Source organism: Trachurus trachurus (assembly GCF_905171665.1).
Source record: "Trachurus trachurus genome assembly, chromosome: 13".
NCBI lineage: Eukaryota > Metazoa > Chordata > Actinopteri > Carangiformes > Carangidae > Trachurus > Trachurus trachurus.
In genome coordinates, this window is record NC_139892.1 from 29,007,577 (window position 1) to 29,029,528 (window position 21,952).

The 21,952-nt window shown below is 41.4% G+C and overlaps 1 protein-coding gene across 1 annotated transcript; it reads left to right on the forward strand.

The window, feature by feature from the left end:
* The first annotated feature begins 1,356 nt into the window (after positions 1-1,356).
* c2cd3 (C2 domain containing 3 centriole elongation regulator) lies at positions 1,357-20,459 on the forward strand. Its single transcript, XM_083984509.1, has 33 exons — positions 1,357-1,501; positions 2,741-3,010; positions 3,104-3,261; positions 4,274-4,446; positions 4,559-4,722; positions 4,816-4,948; positions 5,077-5,223; positions 5,325-5,472; positions 5,600-5,703; positions 6,018-6,221; positions 6,309-6,424; positions 6,543-6,661; positions 7,124-7,255; positions 7,337-7,792; positions 7,912-8,063; positions 8,483-8,726; positions 8,874-9,057; positions 9,158-9,341; positions 10,121-10,293; positions 10,379-10,514; positions 10,590-10,858; positions 11,300-11,380; positions 12,078-12,692; positions 12,788-13,129; positions 13,220-13,358; positions 13,450-13,514; positions 13,603-13,808; positions 13,896-14,026; positions 14,121-14,270; positions 14,366-14,556; positions 15,304-16,033; positions 17,522-17,630; positions 20,318-20,459. Exons 1-33 carry the CDS (start codon positions 1,450-1,452, stop codon positions 20,453-20,455), a joined length of 6,615 nt encoding a protein of 2,204 aa, XP_083840635.1. The 5' UTR covers positions 1,357-1,449; the 3' UTR covers positions 20,456-20,459.
* Positions 20,460-21,952: the final 1,493 nt, after the last annotated feature.

Here is a 21,952-nt window from a genome sequence, read left to right on the forward strand (position 1 = left end):
ACAGCAGGACTTGATTATGTTTCCTGTGAACCGATGAACAGGGAGATCCAACTATTGTGAAGCTCTTTCTAATGTGACAACACACTACACTACTGAGATTTGTAGCTCTACTTCTACCTTGAAACATATAGGATATCAGACCACCTATATGCTTACAAAAAGCACACAGTACCTATTTACAGCTACTTTGGCTAATAGAAACACATAAATTTGCTACTGGCGTATTTTCACAGGGCCATCTTAAAATGTCAAACTTCACTTTTCCCAGAGTTCCAAGGGCTTCGTTCTGCACTCTTCCTATGTAGGCCTACCCTCAGTGGCCCTCACTGTTACCACAACAAACATGGCTGCAGAGGGACTTGTTGTTGCAAGAATATAACCCAAACTACCCAAAGCATTCATGATGGCATGACAAGTTGACCTCATTGTCAAGTAGGCCTACATGGCTATAGTAATTTTGAACATTGAAAGGAGGTCCTTACTTACCGTCAAATAAAGTTAGTTAATAATTTGTTAGTGATTGAGTGACTGACGGAAAAAATGCCCAGCAAAATAGAGAAAATAAATAAAACAGAAATACAAGTTTGAGAAAGAGATCATCCACCTATTTACTGAGCAGCTCTCTATCACAAGATAGAAAGAGCAGTGCTACCCCCTGCTGGTGATAGAAAAGAAGGCTGGTGTCAGTGGATGACTATGGGCTTTCACTGTAGGTTCACAACAGATTGTTTTGTTATGTTTTATTGAAATGGGTGAGAATCAATTAATCTGCAATTCTGTGTGCTGTATTAGGCTACAATTACGCTACAATTGTGCAATTGGCTCACAGCTCCACTACTTCCTGATCTTAAGCCAGCTCCTTTATTTCCTGTCTTACATTACAATAGAGGCTTTATGCACAGCTCCACACAAACTAATTAATCAGGTGTGTCTGACGACCTCACAACAATGGTCAGACAGACACACCTGGATTAATCAGTTGTGTGGCGCTGTGCATAAAGCCTATTACAATAAGGCGGTAGGCTACTATGAAGTAAAATAACAGCATAAAATGGATGTGAAATGGAAGTCTTTACGGTTTATAATTAAACTATATGCTCTAGGCTATAAATATACAATTATTTTGTATTGTAAAGTGGTTTTCTTCCAATTTGGTTCAAGAGAGCGCTTTTAATTTCAATCGCGGCCATTCAATAACCGAACTCAGATTCCCAGAATGCCTCTGTGCAGGCAGCGGCAGTGGAGGCGGGACAAAAGTTATCGCTGGGACTTTGTTGCTCGGAAACAGTTTTGCGCGCTGCCGTTTGTATGTGTATTACGTCTGTGTGTGTGAAGCTCAAGCAACCCTGTTAAACGGATTATTAAATCGAGTGTGGTAAAATCATGTCTACGGACCGTACAGAGACTGTTTTGGCCAGGACGTCGTTCACCACCCGCGTTTACTGAGGGATGAAGAGCAGGAAACAGAAAGCGGTCAAAGCTGGAAGCAGCAAAAGAAAAGGTAAACTGCTGTTAGCCCTGCTAGCCGCCAATGCTAATGTTGTGAAGTTAGCTGTCAGTAACGTATCACACAGACCTCATGTTAGCTCCTTTTGGTAATGTTCAGAAAATTAGCTTTAGCTCGTTCTCGGTCTATGAAACTCTGTTTGCGTGACGCTGTTATTGTCAACGCCGTGTGTGCTGTAACGTAAGTTACTCTCGTACTTCCAGATCATAACACTGGCGTAAAAATAATTGTAAACTAACGTTACCTTATTTTCTGTCTCCCAACCCTTCTATTTTAAAGAGCTCTGGGTTTTCTAGCTTAAACTGCAAGGAGGAAGCTTTTGATTTTAAAATTTGACTTTTTAATTTATCAAAGAAAGAACAATAAAATAATTCAGCCGGGCACTTAATCATGTAAAGTTGCACAGTCATAAATAACTAAGCATTTTAGCATGAACACCTGCACACTGGCTGATTTATCTAATGCAATGCAGAAACAGGTCAGTAGCTCTCAAGTTAATATTCACATTTATCAGATGAAACGTGATCTCAGTGACTTGGGTTGGTTTAGGTTTTTCTGAATCTGCTGATCTCCTGGGAGTTTCCTTTCTCTGAAAGGTAATCAGACTGGGGGGGAGAAACATAGATTATAATAGTGAACAACAGTCTCGTAGACTGTCAGCTATCAGTTGTGTCAGAGGAAAATGGCTATAGTACCTCTGATAAACATTGTTCACAACTGTGCTGTGCAGAGAGGCATCTTTGAAATCACAACATGCTGAAGCTTGAGGGATCGTAGCTACAACTGCAGATGGCTATGTCAGGCTCCCTCTCTATGAGCCAAGTGTAGAAATCCAAGGTTACAGTGGCCATGGTGACACCAAGAGTTGACAGCTGGGGACTGGAAAACTGTCGGTTCAAAGCACAAAATATTTTAATTTCTGCAAGCCAAGACTTGGCAGATATACTGTACAATTGAGGGCTAGACATTTTTAGAAGTTTAAGATATAAATACATATTAGAACAAACCCTGAAAATTTCAACCGTGAATGGTTCAAATTTATTATTAGAGGAGAGGTACCGTAAATAAACATCACAAAAAGTGAATAGTACAGACTGTAATACCGGTCAACAGGGAGCTACAACCTGCAGCAAATACCACCTGTTCAGTTATATGATGACATTTGACGTGCCAGTTTACTGCGTATGCCTTTTTGACTTGGCTTTGCTGTAATCCAAAGAAACTCTTTTGCAGTCTGCAGCGATGTTTCCCCCTCCACCAGCCTCCCTCCTCTGGTTGAGGGACAACTGAGATGCTTTCTGCGGGTGACAGTAAATCGGGTACTATGGACAGTCCGCAAGCCTCCATCTGCAACATTTGTCAGGCTTCGCTGGTGGGGAGAGTCATCCAATGGGACACATTTCTTTCCAAGAGATGGATCGCAACTCTCACAGAAGATCATCAAGACTACGACTCGTTTCGCCATCCGCTGCGGGCCAAAGCAGTTCACCTCATATCTTACAGGTAACTAAGATGACTAAAATATGTTTGAGTTGGCTAATATGTTGCAAACATAGATTTTAAAATCCACAACATATCTGTTTTTATCATTGACAGATATGGGTGTACTGGTGTTGGAAGTCCTAACGAAATCAGATCATCTGCCAATCGCACGGGCTCAGGTCGCAGGCATCTCCCATCTCTCTCTGTCACACCCCATTAGTGGATTTTACACCCTTGTATCTCCAACATCTGAAAAACTGGGGGAGCTCCAGGTGAGTGGAAACAAGAACACAAGTCACCTGTCAACTGTCTTTGTGAGATAGCACCTCATAGAAGGAGATTAATTAGTGCCAATGCCAACTGATGTAATGAACACTGTATAGATTAGGAGCTCTGTTGTTAACAAGGAAATTCAGCGATATTGGTTATAATTGTGTCGCAGATCTTCTCTTAGCGCAAGCTGCTGAAAATGATGATGCAGTTGTTAATTTGCACTGCATGTATTCACTTTGACATTCTCTGTAACATGCAGCTGATTCAGTCTCTGGGGATGTTTCTCAAACTGACTAGTTTGTTGCTCTACGTTGTTTAATTTACCAGTACCAATACTAAACTGTGTTTACAAGAGCTATGCCTCAGCCACTTTACCCATCATAGATTTCCTTCATTTCTCTTTTGTGACCCAGTTTTATTTTTTCCATCACATTGCCTCAAAGTTAAACTGAAGTCTATCAGTATCAGTAGGAGCGTATTAGAGATAAACTACCTGTATCCATAAACTGCATGAAACACCTAAACCCGACTGTCTGGTGCTTGCATCTAGCTGTTTACCTTTAAAGGTGGCTCTCCTTTTGTCTGTGTTTTGTCAGTGTGGCTCAAACGAAGACGACTGCCCACTGGTAATTGAGCTGCTAAAGTGCCTCAATTTAAGATTCATATTTTCTGCCTGCAGAGCTGTAGTATGTTTTTTTGTAACTATTAACAAGAACCTTCTTTAGCCCATAAACATTTTTGCCTCGATAATTATATCTGGAAAGCGTTTAGGAGGCATTCAGTATATACTGTATATTTTTTTGACACGAGTGTCATGACAAAAAAAAAAAAAACTATTGAAATCCCCACAGCCGCTTGTAGATAGTTGCCAAAGTTTTATTTAACACCAATTTATATTTTCAAGGTGTTACATTTTTGAATAAACATTCAGTAAACATTCACAATACAAATAATCAGTTGTGCTGGCAGGCATTTTAAGGACTGTACACATTCTTTTTTTTACTCTCTCAGGTTTCACTGAGTTTGGAGCCTCTGACTGAAGCCTATGACAGCAGCAGCTCGGGTCCAGCCACAGATATCAGTGTTGAAGTACCACAACCGACCACGCTGCCCTTACAGCTCAGATCACTTTCAGCTGGCAGTGGGAAAGAATCAGTCGGGAGTAGCAGTGGAAATACACCAAGGTTTGAAATAGTTGGTGTCATTGCTATTACTAATCAAATGCCTGTGACTTGATGTTAGCTTGCCTGGCATAAGTTTAAACCAGAGTATAACAATCTTATTGAATATTTTCAGAGGCAAAGACCACTTATATTTCCAAAATGCCCAGAAAGACAAAGGCAAAGAAGAGTTATTGGAAAATCAGATACCACTAACAAACAGATCTCAGAACAGCCAAACAGCTGAGAATCCTTCAAGCCAGAAGCCTTGTGGACAAACAACCAATGATATCCTCTCGGGTGGGTTTTAATATTACCACACATTGCATGTATTTCAATACAAATGAACATATTTGACATTCAACAAATACCTGACACTTTCTTTCATCTCAGTTATTTTAGAGCGTGGAAACAAGCTTAGAGATGCTATGGTGGTATCAGCTTTGACAGGTGACATGGACTCTTCCCCAGCACTGAAAGATACTCCACTGCCTCTCCCAAAGGACAACATCCTACCAGCCTCCAGGTTAGAGTTTCAAACATTTGTAGAAAAAAAACAAAAAACGTAAACAAATAAACAGTATTTTAATACATAACTTTGTGGCAGGCTTGTTGTTGCAGTGTTAAGTCAAAATGTTTTTTCTGTGTCCGCAGGCCTTTTCCTTCTCACTCTGGGATGTTTCTTCAAAATATTTTACAAGATGATTCAAAGATCAAGCACTCTGATGATGTTGCTGTGGTCTCAGACTGTGGCTTAGACTGTGCTGCTGACAACAGAGCTGTGGATCTTCTTCTTGGCAGGTACCTATGTGTAAATGTACTTACAAATCTGACAAAAAATTGATGTGTTTCTATTTTCTCATCAAGACTTGTGCTCTTCATTTTTATTTTTATTTTTTTAGCCTAAACACGTCTGCTCTGCCTCTCTTGGATGGAGAGGGCTTCTTCCCTGAGTCTCTGTCTGGCCACAGCAGTGTGTGCGAGGATAGTGAGCTCAATGATCCACAATATGATCAGAGCTTACTGGAAAATTTGTTCTACAAAACTCCAGTAAGTTGAAGTTTTTCTGAGGATTGTCAAGGAAAATAACACATGATTCATAAGTGATGTCTATTTATTTTAGTTTATGGGATTTTCTAGCAGAGAACATTTTAATGTCATCATTGTCTTCTTTCAGATGTCAGATGCCAGACCAGATGACACAGAGGCAGATGGTCAGGGAAAAACTTCCCTAAGTGAAAATCAGCCAAAGCAGCTGATGTGTTCTCGGCCTAATGAAGGGTAAGAGCTTTTATGTGTCTCTGAAGTCATGCCACTAGAGCTCCCTTTAGAGGGGTGACAGGTGTTTTTGTCTTCATCCTTACCTTATCCTTAAAGGTAGCCAGTTTTAAAGATATAATTTTTGACTGTACAATAACTAACCAACATGTCTCCCTATTGAAAAAAAAACAAACAATTCAATTAATACAGAATATACTACATGTATGTGGTATGCGCTACCAGGCTATATGCATATACGAAGAGTAAACAAGATATACCAGAGTACCTTTGTTACTATGAAAGACTATTATTTACCATATATTTTTCGTGTCCAGTCCAAATTCAGATCAGCAGTGCCCTCGGGATGCCGGCGATGTTCCCCCTGGCCTCAGCAGGGAGCAGTTGGCTTTGCTGAGTTTGGTCCGAGTGGCGAGAGTGACAGTCGACTCCCTGACTGTACCGACACACAGCACAACCACCACACCCAGAAAGACCCTTGTCAAAGGGAAACCTCCTCGACCATTACCTGGCAAAAAGTGGTAGGTATAACAAACAACATTACATTCGTCATTTAAAAGTATCAGTGTTAGTATAGCTAACAAACAAATTTCTTTCTTTTTTTATAGCACTTACTTCATTGAGTACGTGTTCCCCATGCCATCTACCTCCAATCGCCATAATCGTAATAAAGCTGGAGATGGGCAGGTGACCAGAGCTGTTTCCAGTAAAGTAACAGGAGGGGGTATGTCCTGCTAAAATCTACTCTTGTGAAACCCACTTGAGTGAAAAACGCTTGTTTGTGTCAGTCTGTGTCTGGTCTGTGCCTGCATCTGACATACATTCTCCTTTTTGTTTTTAAGCCGTTAAGTTCCTCCAGCACTCAGTGTTTCCTGTCCACTTCAGCACAGCAGAAGTTAAACAATGGTGGAAAACCGATCTTATTTTCAAGATTTACTCACAAAAGAATGACCAAAAGAAAGTAAGTAGCTTCAAACTTAAGATTGGTTATTTGAGTGAAAGTGACCCCAGTTGTTTGAATGACAGTAATCTTTTCAGATGAGATCTTAATGAGTGCAACGCACAGTAGAGGCTGTGCGCAGTGTTGCAATTTACTACTAATTGTTGTAACCTTATTCTGCATTGATCACACAGTAGGATATGGTTTAGGTGACATTGTTAATACATACAACATTTCTGATTTAAAAAAAGGATAAAGGACTCGCAACACTGCAGGACTTCTTGCAAAAGTACATACGTTATTGCACTGCGACGTACACTCTTAACATTTCTGATTAACACAACAGCCTACTCCCTGGTCCCCAACAGGCCTCTTTACCTGATCTCAACAACGGCATTACCCAGTCTGGGCCCTGATTGAAAAGGGGTAGATCCTGGTTGCTATATAAACAAATGACAATGGTTTACTTTCTGTTTGTTGCAGCCTGTTCCCATTGGTAAAGCAGTTCACCCATTGCGTTGCCTGCTGCAGAGCAAGCAGCTGAGTGAGTCTCTCGTCTTACCTGTACAGAGCCTGGAAGGAAACGGTGAAATACACAACACTGGACCTCTTATGGTAATACATTTGTTTTCCCATTGATTAATGTTTGCAAGCCTGATACTTGAGACTGTCATTGAAATCATGTTTTTTTTTTAGGTGACTTTAGAGCTCGCGACAGACAGCAAAGATTCTTCCTCTGGAAAAAGCAAAAGCAAAGTTGCGTGGAAAGACACATCGCTTTCACAGGGTGCACCCAGTCCAAAAAGAGAGAGCAGCTCCAGATCTCAACCTGTTCAAACGGGCAGAGAGGAGGTGCCTGCTCACTCTTCAGAAGAGCCCAGACTTAATGTTTGGAGTCCTCAGAAATCCTCCAAAGAGCCCATTCCTCATCCCAGCCTCCACAGATCTTCTCATAAATCTTGGCAGCAGGTGGAAGAGGACCCTGAGGTCCTGCTGCATACCTTGCTCATGGTGCCAGATGGAAAGAACTTCAGCTGTGGGCCCCTCCAGGCCCCAAATGTGTACTTGAACTGTAAACTCTTTTGGTGCGACGAGATGGCAAGATCTGTTGTGAGCTGGGGTCAGTCAAACCCTTCCTTCAACTTTGTTCAGGTTAGTCAGAGGGTTGCTTCCTCTAACTGTATCTCAAAATTTACGCTAAATAACAGTGAGGCACTGTGAGTGCAGTATCCTTTGGACCCACAAGACCTTTTCTTCATCATTTGTGTTAGGTGACTCCTGTGGCCTTAACAAGTAAGCTGTTGGAGCGGATGAAGAATAACGTGATGGTAATTGAGGTGTGGCGGAAAACGGGAAGCTCAGGGCAGGACCAGCTCCTGGGCCTTGTTAAATTACCTCTTCACCAGTTCTACATGTCATTTAGGTAAGTCAAGACAAAGACAGCACATTTCCAGTTAGAGAAAAACAAAGTTTTAACTGAATGGAAAGACTGAATTATGACAAAGTATTACAGACAACATATCTTCAACTAAACCATTTCCGGTAATCAATTTTTGTGGATGTAATAGAGAAAATCCATCTTCCCAAATGTCTTTTTTCTCCTCTATGACATTAATTTTATGATTACTACACAGATTAGCTGCTGTATGTGCTGAGATTTTTTTTTTGTTTAAAAAGATTTCTCCCTTTGAAAAAGGAAAGAAAAAAAACAAAACAATAACCAAACCTGTCCTTTGGGGGGCACTGTGGTACTCCACAGAATGTGTTGTAAATGTCACAAAGCCACAACCTCACAAATTGTCACTGTGAGGCTGCATGTGAAACTATCTTTCTCTCCTCCAGGGATTCAAAGATCACCCACCTCCTTCTCCAGGCACAGTACCCTGTTTTAGGGGTGGACTGCTACATGCCTGTCATTGATGTGTTCTCAGGGGGTTGTAAAGGAAACCTCAGGGTTGTTTTGGCTATGGGGGAATCACAGCAGATGGTTGCCCTGCAGCGCACAAGAGATGAGGAATACGCCTCTTTCATGACACATCCCTTGAAACCAGTTCATCTGCTTGATTACCATCCACATTCACAAAAGGTCTGTAAAAAAGTGGCACCTTTAAACCAGTACATATTGTCTTTCTTTCCCTATAGACATGGATAAGAATATGCTTTGACTTTGCTGATGAACAGGATAATAAGCTGCCCTTTTCGCCTCCAAGTGCTAAACTTGTTTCTCACTCAGGTTATGACAGCACAAGAGGAGATAATGAGAGAGCATCTGTTTGTGGTAAGAGTGGACAAGGTAAATGGACTGACGCCTCTGCAGTCTACAGTGTGGGGTGAAGCTGACTGCTACGTCCAGTACAGTTTCCCCTGCCAGGACGGTGACCCTGCTGCAGCAGTGGACCAGAACCTCATAGAGAGTAGTAAGACCATTATAGTATAATAAAACATACACCTCAGAGAACACCCTTGAGAAATGTCTTGCCCTCGGCAGTTTTCTAACCATTGTTTCATCACCTACAGGTGTGAACCTGAAGCCGTTTCGTACCACCACCACTCTCTGTATTCCTGACCCAGCGTTTGGCCATACTGAGACACATGTGCTTCTTGTTCCTGAAGGCATACCTGTCCAAAGGTTGCTGCTCAGCTCTCTTTCGAGTCAAGGCCTGAGCAGTGGAGGAGGCATACAGTTTGAAGTGTGGTGCAGGTTTGTGGTCTAACTTTCTGATCCATCTATAAAACCTGAACTTGACATGACATACTCTATCTTACAGCTAAAAACCCTGACACTGATCCCAGAATACAACTTTTTAAGGTGCAAGGCCCCTCTGCATTAAAGTGACGAGTCTTATTGTTGCTGATATGTAACCACTCAAAGATACATTGTCAGCCTGAGGCTAAATTAGTACAAGTATGACCGATGTGGTTGTTATAGGCGTGCCCCAGGTGAATCTTGAACCCCGGTCTCCTACACCGCGGGAGGTCAATGAGGTCAATGACCACTTGGCAGTCAGGTTTACACGTCTTTTTATGGGAGAGTGAGTTTAATTTCAGTACCACTAACCGCCACAAGTCGTCCCTTCACCTCCTGGGTCCCTCTTGACTGTTAGTGGCTACCGCGGACCTCCGTTACAAAAGGAAATCAAAATGTCTTTGTTTCTTTTGTCGTCTCTTTTGTTGACACCCAGTGGAGTGAGTACCACATGTAGAGATACATGTGGGCCCTTTGCAGGAACACAATAGCGCTTTTGTGAGCTAACCAAGTAGTTTGGAGCCTTTCTCCTTGTTGCATTTTTCACTGTCTCAAAAATGAAAGAAAAAAAAAACACTTTTGGTTTTGTTATGAATGCATGATAATGGCTGATAACATCAATTCCATCACTGCTTGATGCAGCACTTAAGTGTGTTGCAATTCAGTATTATGATTTAAAAGTATTTGTCTCAATGTATAATTGCTTTATTTGAGTGATTAATTTATCTCTACAGATATTATTATCCAAATGTCAGAGACCAACTTGTGGCCAAAGGACTGCTTCCCCTGTCCAAGCTGTGCTCCATCGTCACTATGCAGAAACAACATCCAAATGAGGCCCAAATGTTCTCCCTACCCCTGATTCCAAGGGCAGATAGTCCCACAGGACATCAGCCTCAGCCCTCAGGTATGCAAACATATAAAGAGCGATGAGTGGATATACAGTATATTACATATGTTTAACAGTTTGACCCCTCTATTTTGCTTCTCAGGCCTGCTGGATGTTTGCATTCGTTACAAGCACCGCCCTGTCAGGCCTCAAGGACCGACTGGTAGAGGAGCTGCCTCTCGTATTGTGACACTTGTGGTTCAAGTGCACAGAGGGTCAGGTCTGCAGGCAGCAGCAAGGTACATCACTGTCACCATGTTTCACTGTCAACATTTCACTGCAGCAGACTGACGGCACACAATCTTTTGTTGCAGGGTGTTATCAGAACAAGATGACAGATTCAGCTACTTTGCTGGTGTGGGGGTAAACGCATATGTCACAGTCCAGCTCTCCTTCATGCCGGAGAGTGAGAGGAGGTCTACCCGCATTGCTGCCAGGACCTTCTGCCCTGAGTTTGACCACCACATCGAGATGTCCTGCAATCTGCTGGTTCAGAGAAGCAGTGGAGAAACCTGCAGCCTGGCTGAGCAGCTTGAAGAGGCTTCTGCTGTCTTTACCGTTTGGCACAGAGACAGTCGCAAAGGTTTAAGATAATTTATTATACCTTATTCAGAACAATCACAGATTGTTTTGTGTTGATAATAGTACAGTAACATTTAACATGCACAGTTCATGTTTTTGGCAGCCAGTTAGATTTTTTGTAATATTGCTATTTATATAAACCAGATTTCCTTTGGGTTAAACTTCTCTAATATGAATATTTTCTTTGATTTCTCAGTATGTTGTGTTTTGTGATGTTTAGAAAAAAACAAATTTAAAAAGAATTGCTAGTAGCTTAATAACAGTAAATAACTGTCAGTTGCTATATTCAAATAATTATAAGTCTATGTAATTGGTATTTAACAAAGTTGTATCAAGGATTGTTCACAGCATTGTTCACAAAATATGTTTTGTATGTTCAATATTTTGGAGTTTTTACTTTTCACCACAACACCCTTACTTTATTCTGTGCTATCTGTTGCAGAAGTGAATGTTTCCAGGCCTAAAGATGTGGTGTTGGGTGAGGTGAAGATACCTCTAGCTGATCTCATCCGAAAAAGAACAGGTATGTTGCATTCTTGGATCCTGCTGGACAGTCACGTTTCTGATCAACACAGTTATATATACACTATATTACCAAAAGTATTCGCTCACCTGCCTTTACTCATTCTATGAACTGAAGTGCCATCCCATTCCTAACTCATAGAATTCAATATGATGTCGGTCCACCTTTTGCAGCTATTACAGCTTCAACTCTTCTGGGAAGACTGTCCACAAGGTTGAGGAGAGTGTTTATAGGAATTCTTGACCATTCTTCCAAAAGCGCATTGGTGAGGTCACACACTGATGTTGGTCGAGAAGGCCTGGCTCTCAGTCTCCGCTCTAATTCATCCCAAAGGTGTTCTATCGGGTTCAGGTCAGGACTCTGTGCAGGCCAGTCAAGTTCATCCACACCAGACTCTGTCATCCACGTCTTTATGGACCTTGCTTTGTGCACTGGTGCACAGTCATGTTGGAAGAGGAAGGGGCCCGCTCCAAACTGTTCCCACAAGGTTGGGAGCATGGAATCGTCCAAAATGTTTTGGTAACCTGAAGCATTCAAAGTTCCTTTTACTGGAACTAAGGGAATTTATACACCTGGGGCCAGGCCAAGTTATTAGGACACCTGATTCTGATCATTTGAATGGGTGAGCGAATACTTTTGGTAATATAGTGTATATATATATATGTTTTTAAAAAAAAAACTTTTTCTAAATCCATAGGTATTTCTGGCTGGTTTGGAGTGTATGCATCTCAAGAAACAAGTTCTCCTCAACACCAGCACGTCCTGGTTGGGGGTCTGGAGATCGCTGTCAATTTTTGCCACCATTCAGACAGAGAAAGAGTCATTAAAGCTGCTCAGGGTTTGGGCTGGGTGATGGCCCAAAATCTGTATGAAGTTCAGGATGAGGAGGAAACCTGGGAAGAAAGCAGAGAGAAACTTTCTCTGACATTCTCAATGCCTAGAGCGTGGATACCAGTCCACTGTCTGCTTCTGCCTGGCCACAGTCAGCTTCAGCGCTCCACCTATTGCTACTTCAGGTACAAATTTTATGACCAGGAGGCCTTCTACTCTCAGCTGAAACACCCGTCTGTCATAGAGGATGGAAAGGACGACCAAGCCACGCTGAGTTTTGAAGGAAGCAGAACTGTGGAACTAAGGAGGACTCAACCTTTAATGTGGTATCTACAAGAGGAGAGGCTGGAGGTTCAGGTGTGGGTTGCCTTCAAGAAGGACAAAACTAAAAGACCTACTGACACAGACCGACTGGTTGGCTCAGCATTTGTGGATCTGTCCTCTCTTGCTCAGATGTCTAAGCGGAAGCACACTCTCAGTGGTGAGAAATGATTAAATGTATTACAAGGTGATAATTGCTTCAGTCAGATTATGGCTGTGTTTCTGTGTGTAATCATGATTTTCCTGATTCCACAGGTGTGTACCCGCTGTTCAGGCGCTCTGCAGCAGACCTACAAGGGGCTGCTCTCAGGGTGCACGTCACCCTCACAGCAGGCTCTGTCCCCAGGGACGCGTCTGCTGGAGCTGACGTCCTGGTAGACTCTGACAGCCAGGGGGAGCTCTTATCTGATGAGGTGGAAGCAGCAGATCAACCCTCCTCACCCACTGCACCCAAACAGCGTACACCACACAAACACAAGAATAAATCCTCCAGAACCACCCCAGACATCACATCTGTCCAGCACACAGAAATCAGCATTGATGAATCTTTCCCTGTGACTGTGGCGGTGGACCGGGCTATGCACCTGAATCTGAAAGGTGAGCCATTGATTTGAGATTTGACATGATTGATTATCATTTTTTACTGATTCTCATCAACATGAAGTAAAACATATAATTTGGTGGCAGGCTGTCCCCTGGCAGAGCAGAGTGAAGGGACACCATGCTGCTGTGTTTCATACGTCACCGCTGACTCTCCAGAGCCAGTGTCCACAGCTGTAATAGCCGACGCTGACTGTCCTGTGTGGGACCATCAACATGAATGCAGGTCGAGTTACACGACACATATTCATTTAAACCTTTGTCATGCAGTGTGTTAAAAATGATATCAGTCTGATGTTTTATTTTCAAATTTCCAGGCTTTCAAAACAGCTGCTTGTTGAGGCGCAACAGTCTCTTGTGTTCAAAGTTTGGCACAAAGGAGGTACATGAGACGGTACAAATTCATGATTTCTGTTACAATTATATATTTTGATGCATTAATTCACATTTTGGTTAATTTGCTTCCATAGAAATGGAGAGGGTGATAGGATTTGCCTCTGTAGACCTCTCACCTTTACTCTGCGGCTTCCATTCGGTTTGTGGTTGGTACAACATCACAGACTTCAGTGGTCAGTGTCACGGCCAGCTCAAAGTGTCTGTCACTCCACTAAAGGGGGTCCAAGACCTCAGAGGACAAAGAAAAACTGTGACTGAAGAAGCTGCCAACACCTCACCGGTGAGAAACATACAGAATATCTCTCAGAGAAAATGTGGACAATAAGTGTGTAATTAATAAAAACTGATGCAAGTGTTTGATGAACAGGGTTTATTTCAGGCTCTTCCTCTCAGCTATCACACCACAGCCACCTACAGTAGCTTCCCCTCTCACATCAGCCGCTACCCTGAGCAGAAGATCTCATCACCTGACCTCACCAACAAGCTGTTCCCTGAAAGGTTAATAAAGTATACCTTTTAATTCTGCCATTAATGTAAAATATATAGAGACTTTCCACCACAGTATTAACATATTGTCTTCACATTTGAGCAGATGCAGTGAGAGCGACCGTCATTTTGAGCACATGGACAAAGTGCGTTTTTATCATCAAAGTCTGCAGGAGCAAACAGCAGCTCACTCCATCTGCAGCAGCAGTGCGGGTGACATCAATCCCTCCAGCTCATTCCTGTTCTCAGCTCTCAGGTATCAGACCTCAGACAGACCGACATCATTGCTTTACAGATAATTTGGATTATGTTTTTCATCCGAGCATTGACTGTGACTGTCTGCTTTTACAGGAAAAAACTTGGTGAGCTCGACAACATCCAGAGATATTTCAGTCATAAACTTTCCACTCCCACATTCCCATCAGTGACCGACCAGGCCTGTCACACCAGCCATGAGGAGCAGAGGGAGTCTGAGACGGACGCAACTCAGCTTCTTCACAAGTCCAACCAGTTAGTTGGAGAAGTCAATAATATCATAAGTGGTGAGCTGCTCATCCATGAAAGTTGTTGACATGATGTGTTTTAAACAACACATGCTAAAATCACCCCCTTTTCTTCCATCAATAGTCTTGATTTTATACATAATTTGAGCATTTAAAATTGCTTTGATGGATGGTACATTTCTTTTCAAAATGGGCATAAATCATTCTCCCTTTTACAGATCATTCTTGACAGGTACTCTTTGCTCAGCCTTTACAGTTGATCCAGAGTTCATTGTGGACACGGACTACTTTGTAGCTTGCACACTGCTACCATAAAAGGAGGCGCTACTGGCCCATCTTCAGACCAGTGGTGCTGAAGTATCAGCTATTGGAATTACATCAACACTGTGTGGCTGGCACTCAGAGTGTCCCTGCTTTTTAAAACAAGTTTCATCAGACGTTACTCTAAGAAGTTTATTGTTTTGTCTAGACCTACACTGATCAACTGATTAATGTATTTGTCGAGAGTTGAAAAAATGTATTGCTTTTTCACTGGTGTTATTATAATGTTTATAGTATATATAATTGTAATGGACATCCTATTCATATTTCACACTTAATTTATACAGTAAGAATGATAGTAGTATAACTAGTATGCCCCACGTTATTTCTAAGGTGATCGTACCATCAGTCCAAAACTCAAAGACAAATGACAGAGGAAACCACGTGACTGACAAAGGTGGTAAAATAAAAAGAAGCTTGATCTTCTCAGCAGTAGCTAAAATCTTCACCATCCTCTTCATGCAGGCCTACGAGGACAGCATCTGGAAACGATTCCCTCTGACCACCAGAGCAGCACAGACTCTCGAATCCCTACCGAGAGTCTCTCTTGTCTACCCAGAGCTTCAGGTTCTTCCCATGAAGACATGTCTCCTCTGCAGTCGCCTCTTCAAAAGACGTCTGTAGACCATGCAGACTCTGAGGCTGGGGAAGACAAGCACATACAAGTTACTGAGTCTGAGGATGAAGCTGAAGAAAGAACAGATGAGGGTGAAGATGGATCAGACTACAGGCGGGACGAGAGAAGTGATGATGATGATGATGAAGATTACGAGGAGGTTGTGGTGAAGCCAAAGCATCTAAATGAGGTAACATCTCTAACAGACAAAACCAGTCCTTGGACCAGCATCCTGTCAGAGCCTGACCTGGTTGCTTTAGAGAGTTTGGAGGCGCCAGAGGAGCCTGACCTGAGCCAAGACGAGGATAGGAATAGGCAGGAGGTGAATCTGGAAAGTCTTGAGTCCGGTGGGACACCAGAATGTACAAGACAAGAGGAAAATGACAGTTTTAATGGATCAGTAGGAGACGTTTCAGACACGGAGGGAGAGGAGGATGAAAGGACGCTAGAAGCTTTAGACCAGAGACAAACAAAAGGGTCCCACAGCCCCCACAAGGGTTCGGGTGACACTTGTCCATCACCAGTCCAACACACCACAGACGCCCCTGATGCCCCCCTGGAAGATCCACAGCTCCAGCCGTATCCTTAATCAATATTTATTGATGTGTTGCTGCCTAATGGTAAAGGTCAACTTTTAACGCGTTCATTTTGGCGATTAATTTTAAACATTTAGCGCTGGTATTCTTCACTTTATTAGGTTTTAATATTTTTCCAATGCGAGTGAGGAACCATTTATATGACCATGGGGTTTAGTTTATCCACATGATGCCTGTTTGGAAGTTTGTTCCAACGTTCTCGGAGCAGTGGAGCTCCACATGTGATATCGGAGGCAGCAGCAAAATATTGGTCTCATTGATAAGTTGTTGAATGTTTGTTTAGTTGATTAGTTTGTTTGAATGAAAAGTGAAGCTTCATGTGTGAACTGGACAGAAGAGCAGCGCTGCCTTGGGGCTCTGTGTGTACACAAATCACCACCTATAGATCAATAAATAAAAGTTTTGCAATGAACCGATCGGTCTATAGCTATTTAATTTACAGAGGGAAATTCAGTACTATGTGGTTGAGTTGAGTTGAGTTGAGATTACTTTATTTATCCCATAGGGCAATTCTGTTTCTACAGCAGACCACCGCACCACAATCACATACACAAGCATACATACAATTGAGGAGGAAAGTGCAAGGCAGTGCAAAATTGAGATCAGGTAAGGTTTTTTCGTGCACGTCCGCGGCGCACAGCTTGGTAGGAAAAAAGGAAAAACAAATGTTGGCGCATGCGCATAAGTGGTCTAGAGTGGTGTTGATGGTTTTGATATTCAACCTGCACACTTCAACACATGTAGCCCGGGTTTTGTTATTATTTCTGTTGGAGGATATAAGCAAGGTGCCTTTTTTTGTGCCAAATTTGTACCTCACAGGCGACAAACTGTTTAAAGTTTAAAGAAAACTATTCAAATACTTTGTGTTTATTCTACACTAATTTGATGATTATACATAAATAAATATTTGTTGTAAGCTCAAGTGGACAAATACAGTTTATTTGTTGATAAATTAATCGCGATTAATTACAGAAAATTGTGCGATTAAGTAGTTAATTTTTTTTAATCGATTGACAGCCCTAATGATAATATGAACAAATGCAGGCAATCACCCTCTGTCACAGGTTCTTTAGGTGATGCACACTGCTGCAAAGTTTGAGCACTAAAAAGAAAGCAAGGATGCTTTCAAAAATATGTTCATGAATAGTTTTAAACCCTTGGTTTTGAACAGTTTTTAAGATAGTTGGTAGGTACCTGTAGGCCACATGATACTATGATCAGAGCTCTGGGGTCAGACCGTCTGTTGTATGCGTCCAGCTTTAGTTGTTGTTATGATATGTTGGTTGATTGGTGACTGTCCGTAGGTAAAAATGTGAGCGTGACTGTGTTGTTGGACTCGGTGAATTGTTAAAATTAGTTTTAACATTTTTAGCATTTACCAGTTTCTTTTAATTTTTTTGGTCTTAATAATGCCATCATCATATCATCATCATGCTCTCCATGAATGTTTTCTTTAACCTTTCACTCTAAGATGTGCCCCTGTGATGGTCCCTAATTTCTTCCTCCCCTCTCACCAACTGGAGGCGTCTATGAGAGCCATAAAATTGGCTCCTTCCTTCTCCCAGTCGTGCAGTGACCCAGTGAGTATTTGTCACCAGCTCTACCTCTGGCATTCTCCCTTGCTCCACTCCTTGTACTTTTCATTCCTGCCTCTCTGGATATGAGAATATCTTGGTATTATTTATATCCTTTGGAAATTACTCATTTCCCATATTAAGATTACTCTGATAATTTTTGACAAATCTACAATCAATAATAATAGTAATCATAAAATTTTACCCAACTAGTGTGCACAATTACTGTGTTATTTATAGACTGTGTTGCACATGATGCATCCTGAAAGGAAGCCAAGCAAGAATAGTGACAGTGTGTACCGTCTTGAGTCTAGTTTAATTCAACTCTCATCGTGCAGCTGTGACAGGTTGAGGTTCATCATAGAGGTTTACATAGAACAAGTCTTTCCAATAGAACCTGCACACACACCCTTAAATGTACCCGTAGACAAAAACAAAAAACCTGTTAGAAACTAAAAGGAATATTTATGGTGGATCAGTTGGTGACCTGCCAACAGCCTGACCACTGACCACGACATCACTGGAAATCTCAATATTGAATGGAATGGTTTACAATAAAGAAATAAATTACGTGAAGGAATATATTCTTAGAGACTAGTTGAACTATTTTGCTGAGCTCAGGACAAAGAAAGGGAGAGTTAATGACACTGATAGGCAATTTCATTTGTATAGTCCATTTTTACAGTTTGTCTCAAACGGCTTTACATGGCACCAACATCCTCTGTCCTTAGACCCTCACATCGACTTAGAAAAAACTCCCAGGAAAATACTTTTAAAGTACAATTCCGGGCAAATTCAACTCAGGGCTGTATTTTCCTAACATTTTAGGTCTAAAAGAAGGAAAGAAGTTTAATTGCTCCTGTTTTGTGGTAGTTGTTGTGTCTGTCCCCGCATCGCCACGGCAGCGATGTATGGGAGCGGATGCTGCAGCAGCGGAACTTGCATCCGCTCCCATTCATCGCTGCAGGAGAGAGTTACAGTAGTCACAATATCCACAATACTAATGCTTATTCTAGTCATAAGGAGAAAAAAGAAAATCCATCTGATCCAAAAATCTTCAAACACACAGCTTTTTGCTGTTTTTCTTTTATCTGGTTTATACTTTATACTAATAACTTATTTAAATGTATTTATTTTTAAAATAATTACTTTATATTCCAGGTAATTATTTTTATAAATGATAGATGAAAAGTTTGAATATATTTTGTTTTTAATACTGTGACTTTCTGTCACAACCCTGTAGATGTCAAAAAGTTCATCACAAGTAGAAAAACCATAAAATTAAAGAATTACATTGTATTTGTGTGTCGTATTTACTAAATTATTACCCTTCTGAAATGATTTCTAGTGTCTCTACAGCTTCTTGTACTGTTCCAGTTATGTTACTTTATTTCACCTGCTTGAGTTTCACCACTCACTAAAACTACTACAGGTTATCACAGTTGGAGCTCATTTCATAACAATACATTATCCATGGTTGCACAATGTCACTTGTGATTAGCCAACCCAAACTTGACAGACCCATGTAACAGCCAACCAGGTTCTGCAGGATCAAATGTGGTCAAGTCAAGTCAGGCCAGGTTGGTGTTTGTTGTCCAACCTAAGACCAACATGTCACCTGTCCACTTTTTCATTCAGTCTCAATGCAGTGTTAATTTTTATCCCCGTCACACTTACTTAGACTTACAACAGAGGTTGACAAAGTTATTTGAGCAGTCTTATGATCAAAGGAATAATCTATTTGTTTTGTCACCTTCAGCTCAGTCTATTCAGAAACACTGCTGTGATGCAACTAAAGGTTTGAGGTGGCTGTTTTATTGCAGAACAAAGCACTCCTCTCTGCCCTGAGTATTGACCTATCATTAACAGTGAGTCAGGGCTCAGGTGTTACACTGTTGTTGAATTTACAAAACTCACATATTGGCCCTCATTTATCAAACACAAAGATCAGCACTTATCATATATCATATCTGAACGTGAGTGTAGAGTACGCAAAATCTCACACCAGGTCTGACCAAGTATACGCACATTTGAACCAGTGTATAACATGCAGGGCACAGGCTTTGTCAGGTAATTATTAGTAGATCATACTGATGCAGCAATCAAGACTTCAAGTTGTTGCTGTTCCTATCAGTAAAATGAATAATAAATTATTGAGTATACAGCCACAGACTTCATTTAAATTTTCCTAATTTTGATTTCTGAATTGTATGTGTCAGATTTGGTTTGTCCACCACGAGTGCCTCAAAGACACAGTAACGTTCACACAGTTTTTACCTGTAATTGTCTGTACATGAGGCGGTTGAGCTGGCTCACGTCCAGCCCCGTATAGATGGTACACTATGTCTGCGTCACATAAGTGTCAATGGATCCTGTTTGCTGGAGGGTGTGGAGAGAACTAGACGAGGCAGGTGCTGCAGTATGAAGTGGGAGGTGAGAGATTGTGATGATTGTACACTGTGTGCCGGACTGACACACCTAACAAGCCTGTTCGACAGTGAACATATTCAAATAAATGTTTAGTTAGTCTTATTCTCTGATAGTCACTGTTACTGTTTACAGTCCTTCATCAAAGTACACGGTTAAGTTATTTTAGGTTCTGTATGTTACGCACAACAGATGGTAGTGTGGTAATTTTATGCTCACAGCTTTGTTGCTTTCAGCTCTTTATATATATATTTTTTATCTTTCAGGGCCAGACATCTCCAGTTCAGAGCTTTCCTCATCGCAAAGCTCGTCCACAGCGTCCGAACATGTCACCGTCATCCATGAGGAAAGAGACTGAAAGAATAGCAAAAATATTTGCAGCCCATTTTGATGGGAATCATTAGTATGTGGTGGTTTTGTTTGTTTGTGCTAAACAGAACACATTTGGTTGCAGACATAAAAAGATCATGTAAATTAAATGTAACATTTTGTAATTTTATAAATAAATATTTACTGTTGTTTTTAACAATGAAAGACTGCAGTCTGTTTTTAACGTTTTTCTGGGTATTTCTTTGGCTCTGTGAAACAATAACCTGTTTCTAGGAACATACCTCAGGTCATGTTAAAATGCATCGGCCTTCAAACAAAAATGTGGGTCAACCAAATGGCTCAGATAGCTAAGAAATGCATATGTGAAGTCATTTGAAAGAAAACATAGCCTACATGTTGAAACAGAAATGTGTTATCAGTTTGAATCTGGACTTCTTTGTACTGGACTGCTTCTCAAAAGGTTTCTCAGTTTAGTGATACCACTGCAGTGATACTTTACTCCATATAAAAGCAGGAGGCATAAGGTTGTATTGCTGAGCAATGCAACATTGTATGTGGATTGCGTTTATATAAATGTCTGGTCAATAGCAGTGTCAAAGCACAGTGCACAACAAGCTCTAAAGTAGATGGAGTGACATGGGTCCTGCCTTTCTTTGAATTGTCATTTAAGGCAGGAGGCTTCAACATACAAAACATTTGAGCATTTAAGTATTTTACTTTAATCTTACAAAACAGAGGCTGAGTAAACCTGCCAGACCCCAGTGTGAATCTTAAAAACTTGGATTCTGTCATTTTTTCAATGCAATTTGAGTCTTAAGGTAGAAGGTCAACAGTGTTTTCCATCACTGCAATAAACCTTGGACTCACAGTTTGTAATTCTCACTCTGTAATTCCTAAAGAAAAGAAACCTTTTTTTTTTTTTATAATTTATTTTTATTTAATTATTGTGACAAAGCTGAACGAATAAGTGAGTGTAAATGCTCACAAAATGCTTGTGAAAGTTGAAAATGAAACGCACTACTGAAGAAAATTGGTTTAAAAAAAGAAGAAGAAAGTTTTGAGTTCATTGCTTACAGATCGTGCAAAGAAGCACTTTTGGCATCAGTCCAGTAACAGCTCTACAAAACACAAGACATTGTGTGTGTGAGTGTGTACTAGTCTGTAGGCCTACATTTGATCAAAACAATGTGACTCATTAGGTCACAAATCATACCTGTCGGCACTTGCGGAGCCCTTTATCCCTACGGCTGTGGCTGCCGTGAGTCTGGGCGGCGCATCAACAGCTGTTGTGCACAGGAGGCGGATGTCGCTCGAGTCGTGTGGTCAGGTGCCGTGCGGTTGTTTGAGGAAACGGGTCGTGGTGCTGTTTGTCTTTTCTGTAATCGTGTCTTTGTTGTTCTCTTGTTCTTCAGTAGCTTCAAGTGGCAGAGTAGTGTCTAGCTCTTTATAGCAAATGGCAATAGAGGACTTCGTTTCCCAAAGATTAACTTTCCACTACCTGAAACTCAAAGGTTGGCTGCGGGAGCCTACCCACCAGGACCTCATCATCCACTTCAAGTCATGACAGGACG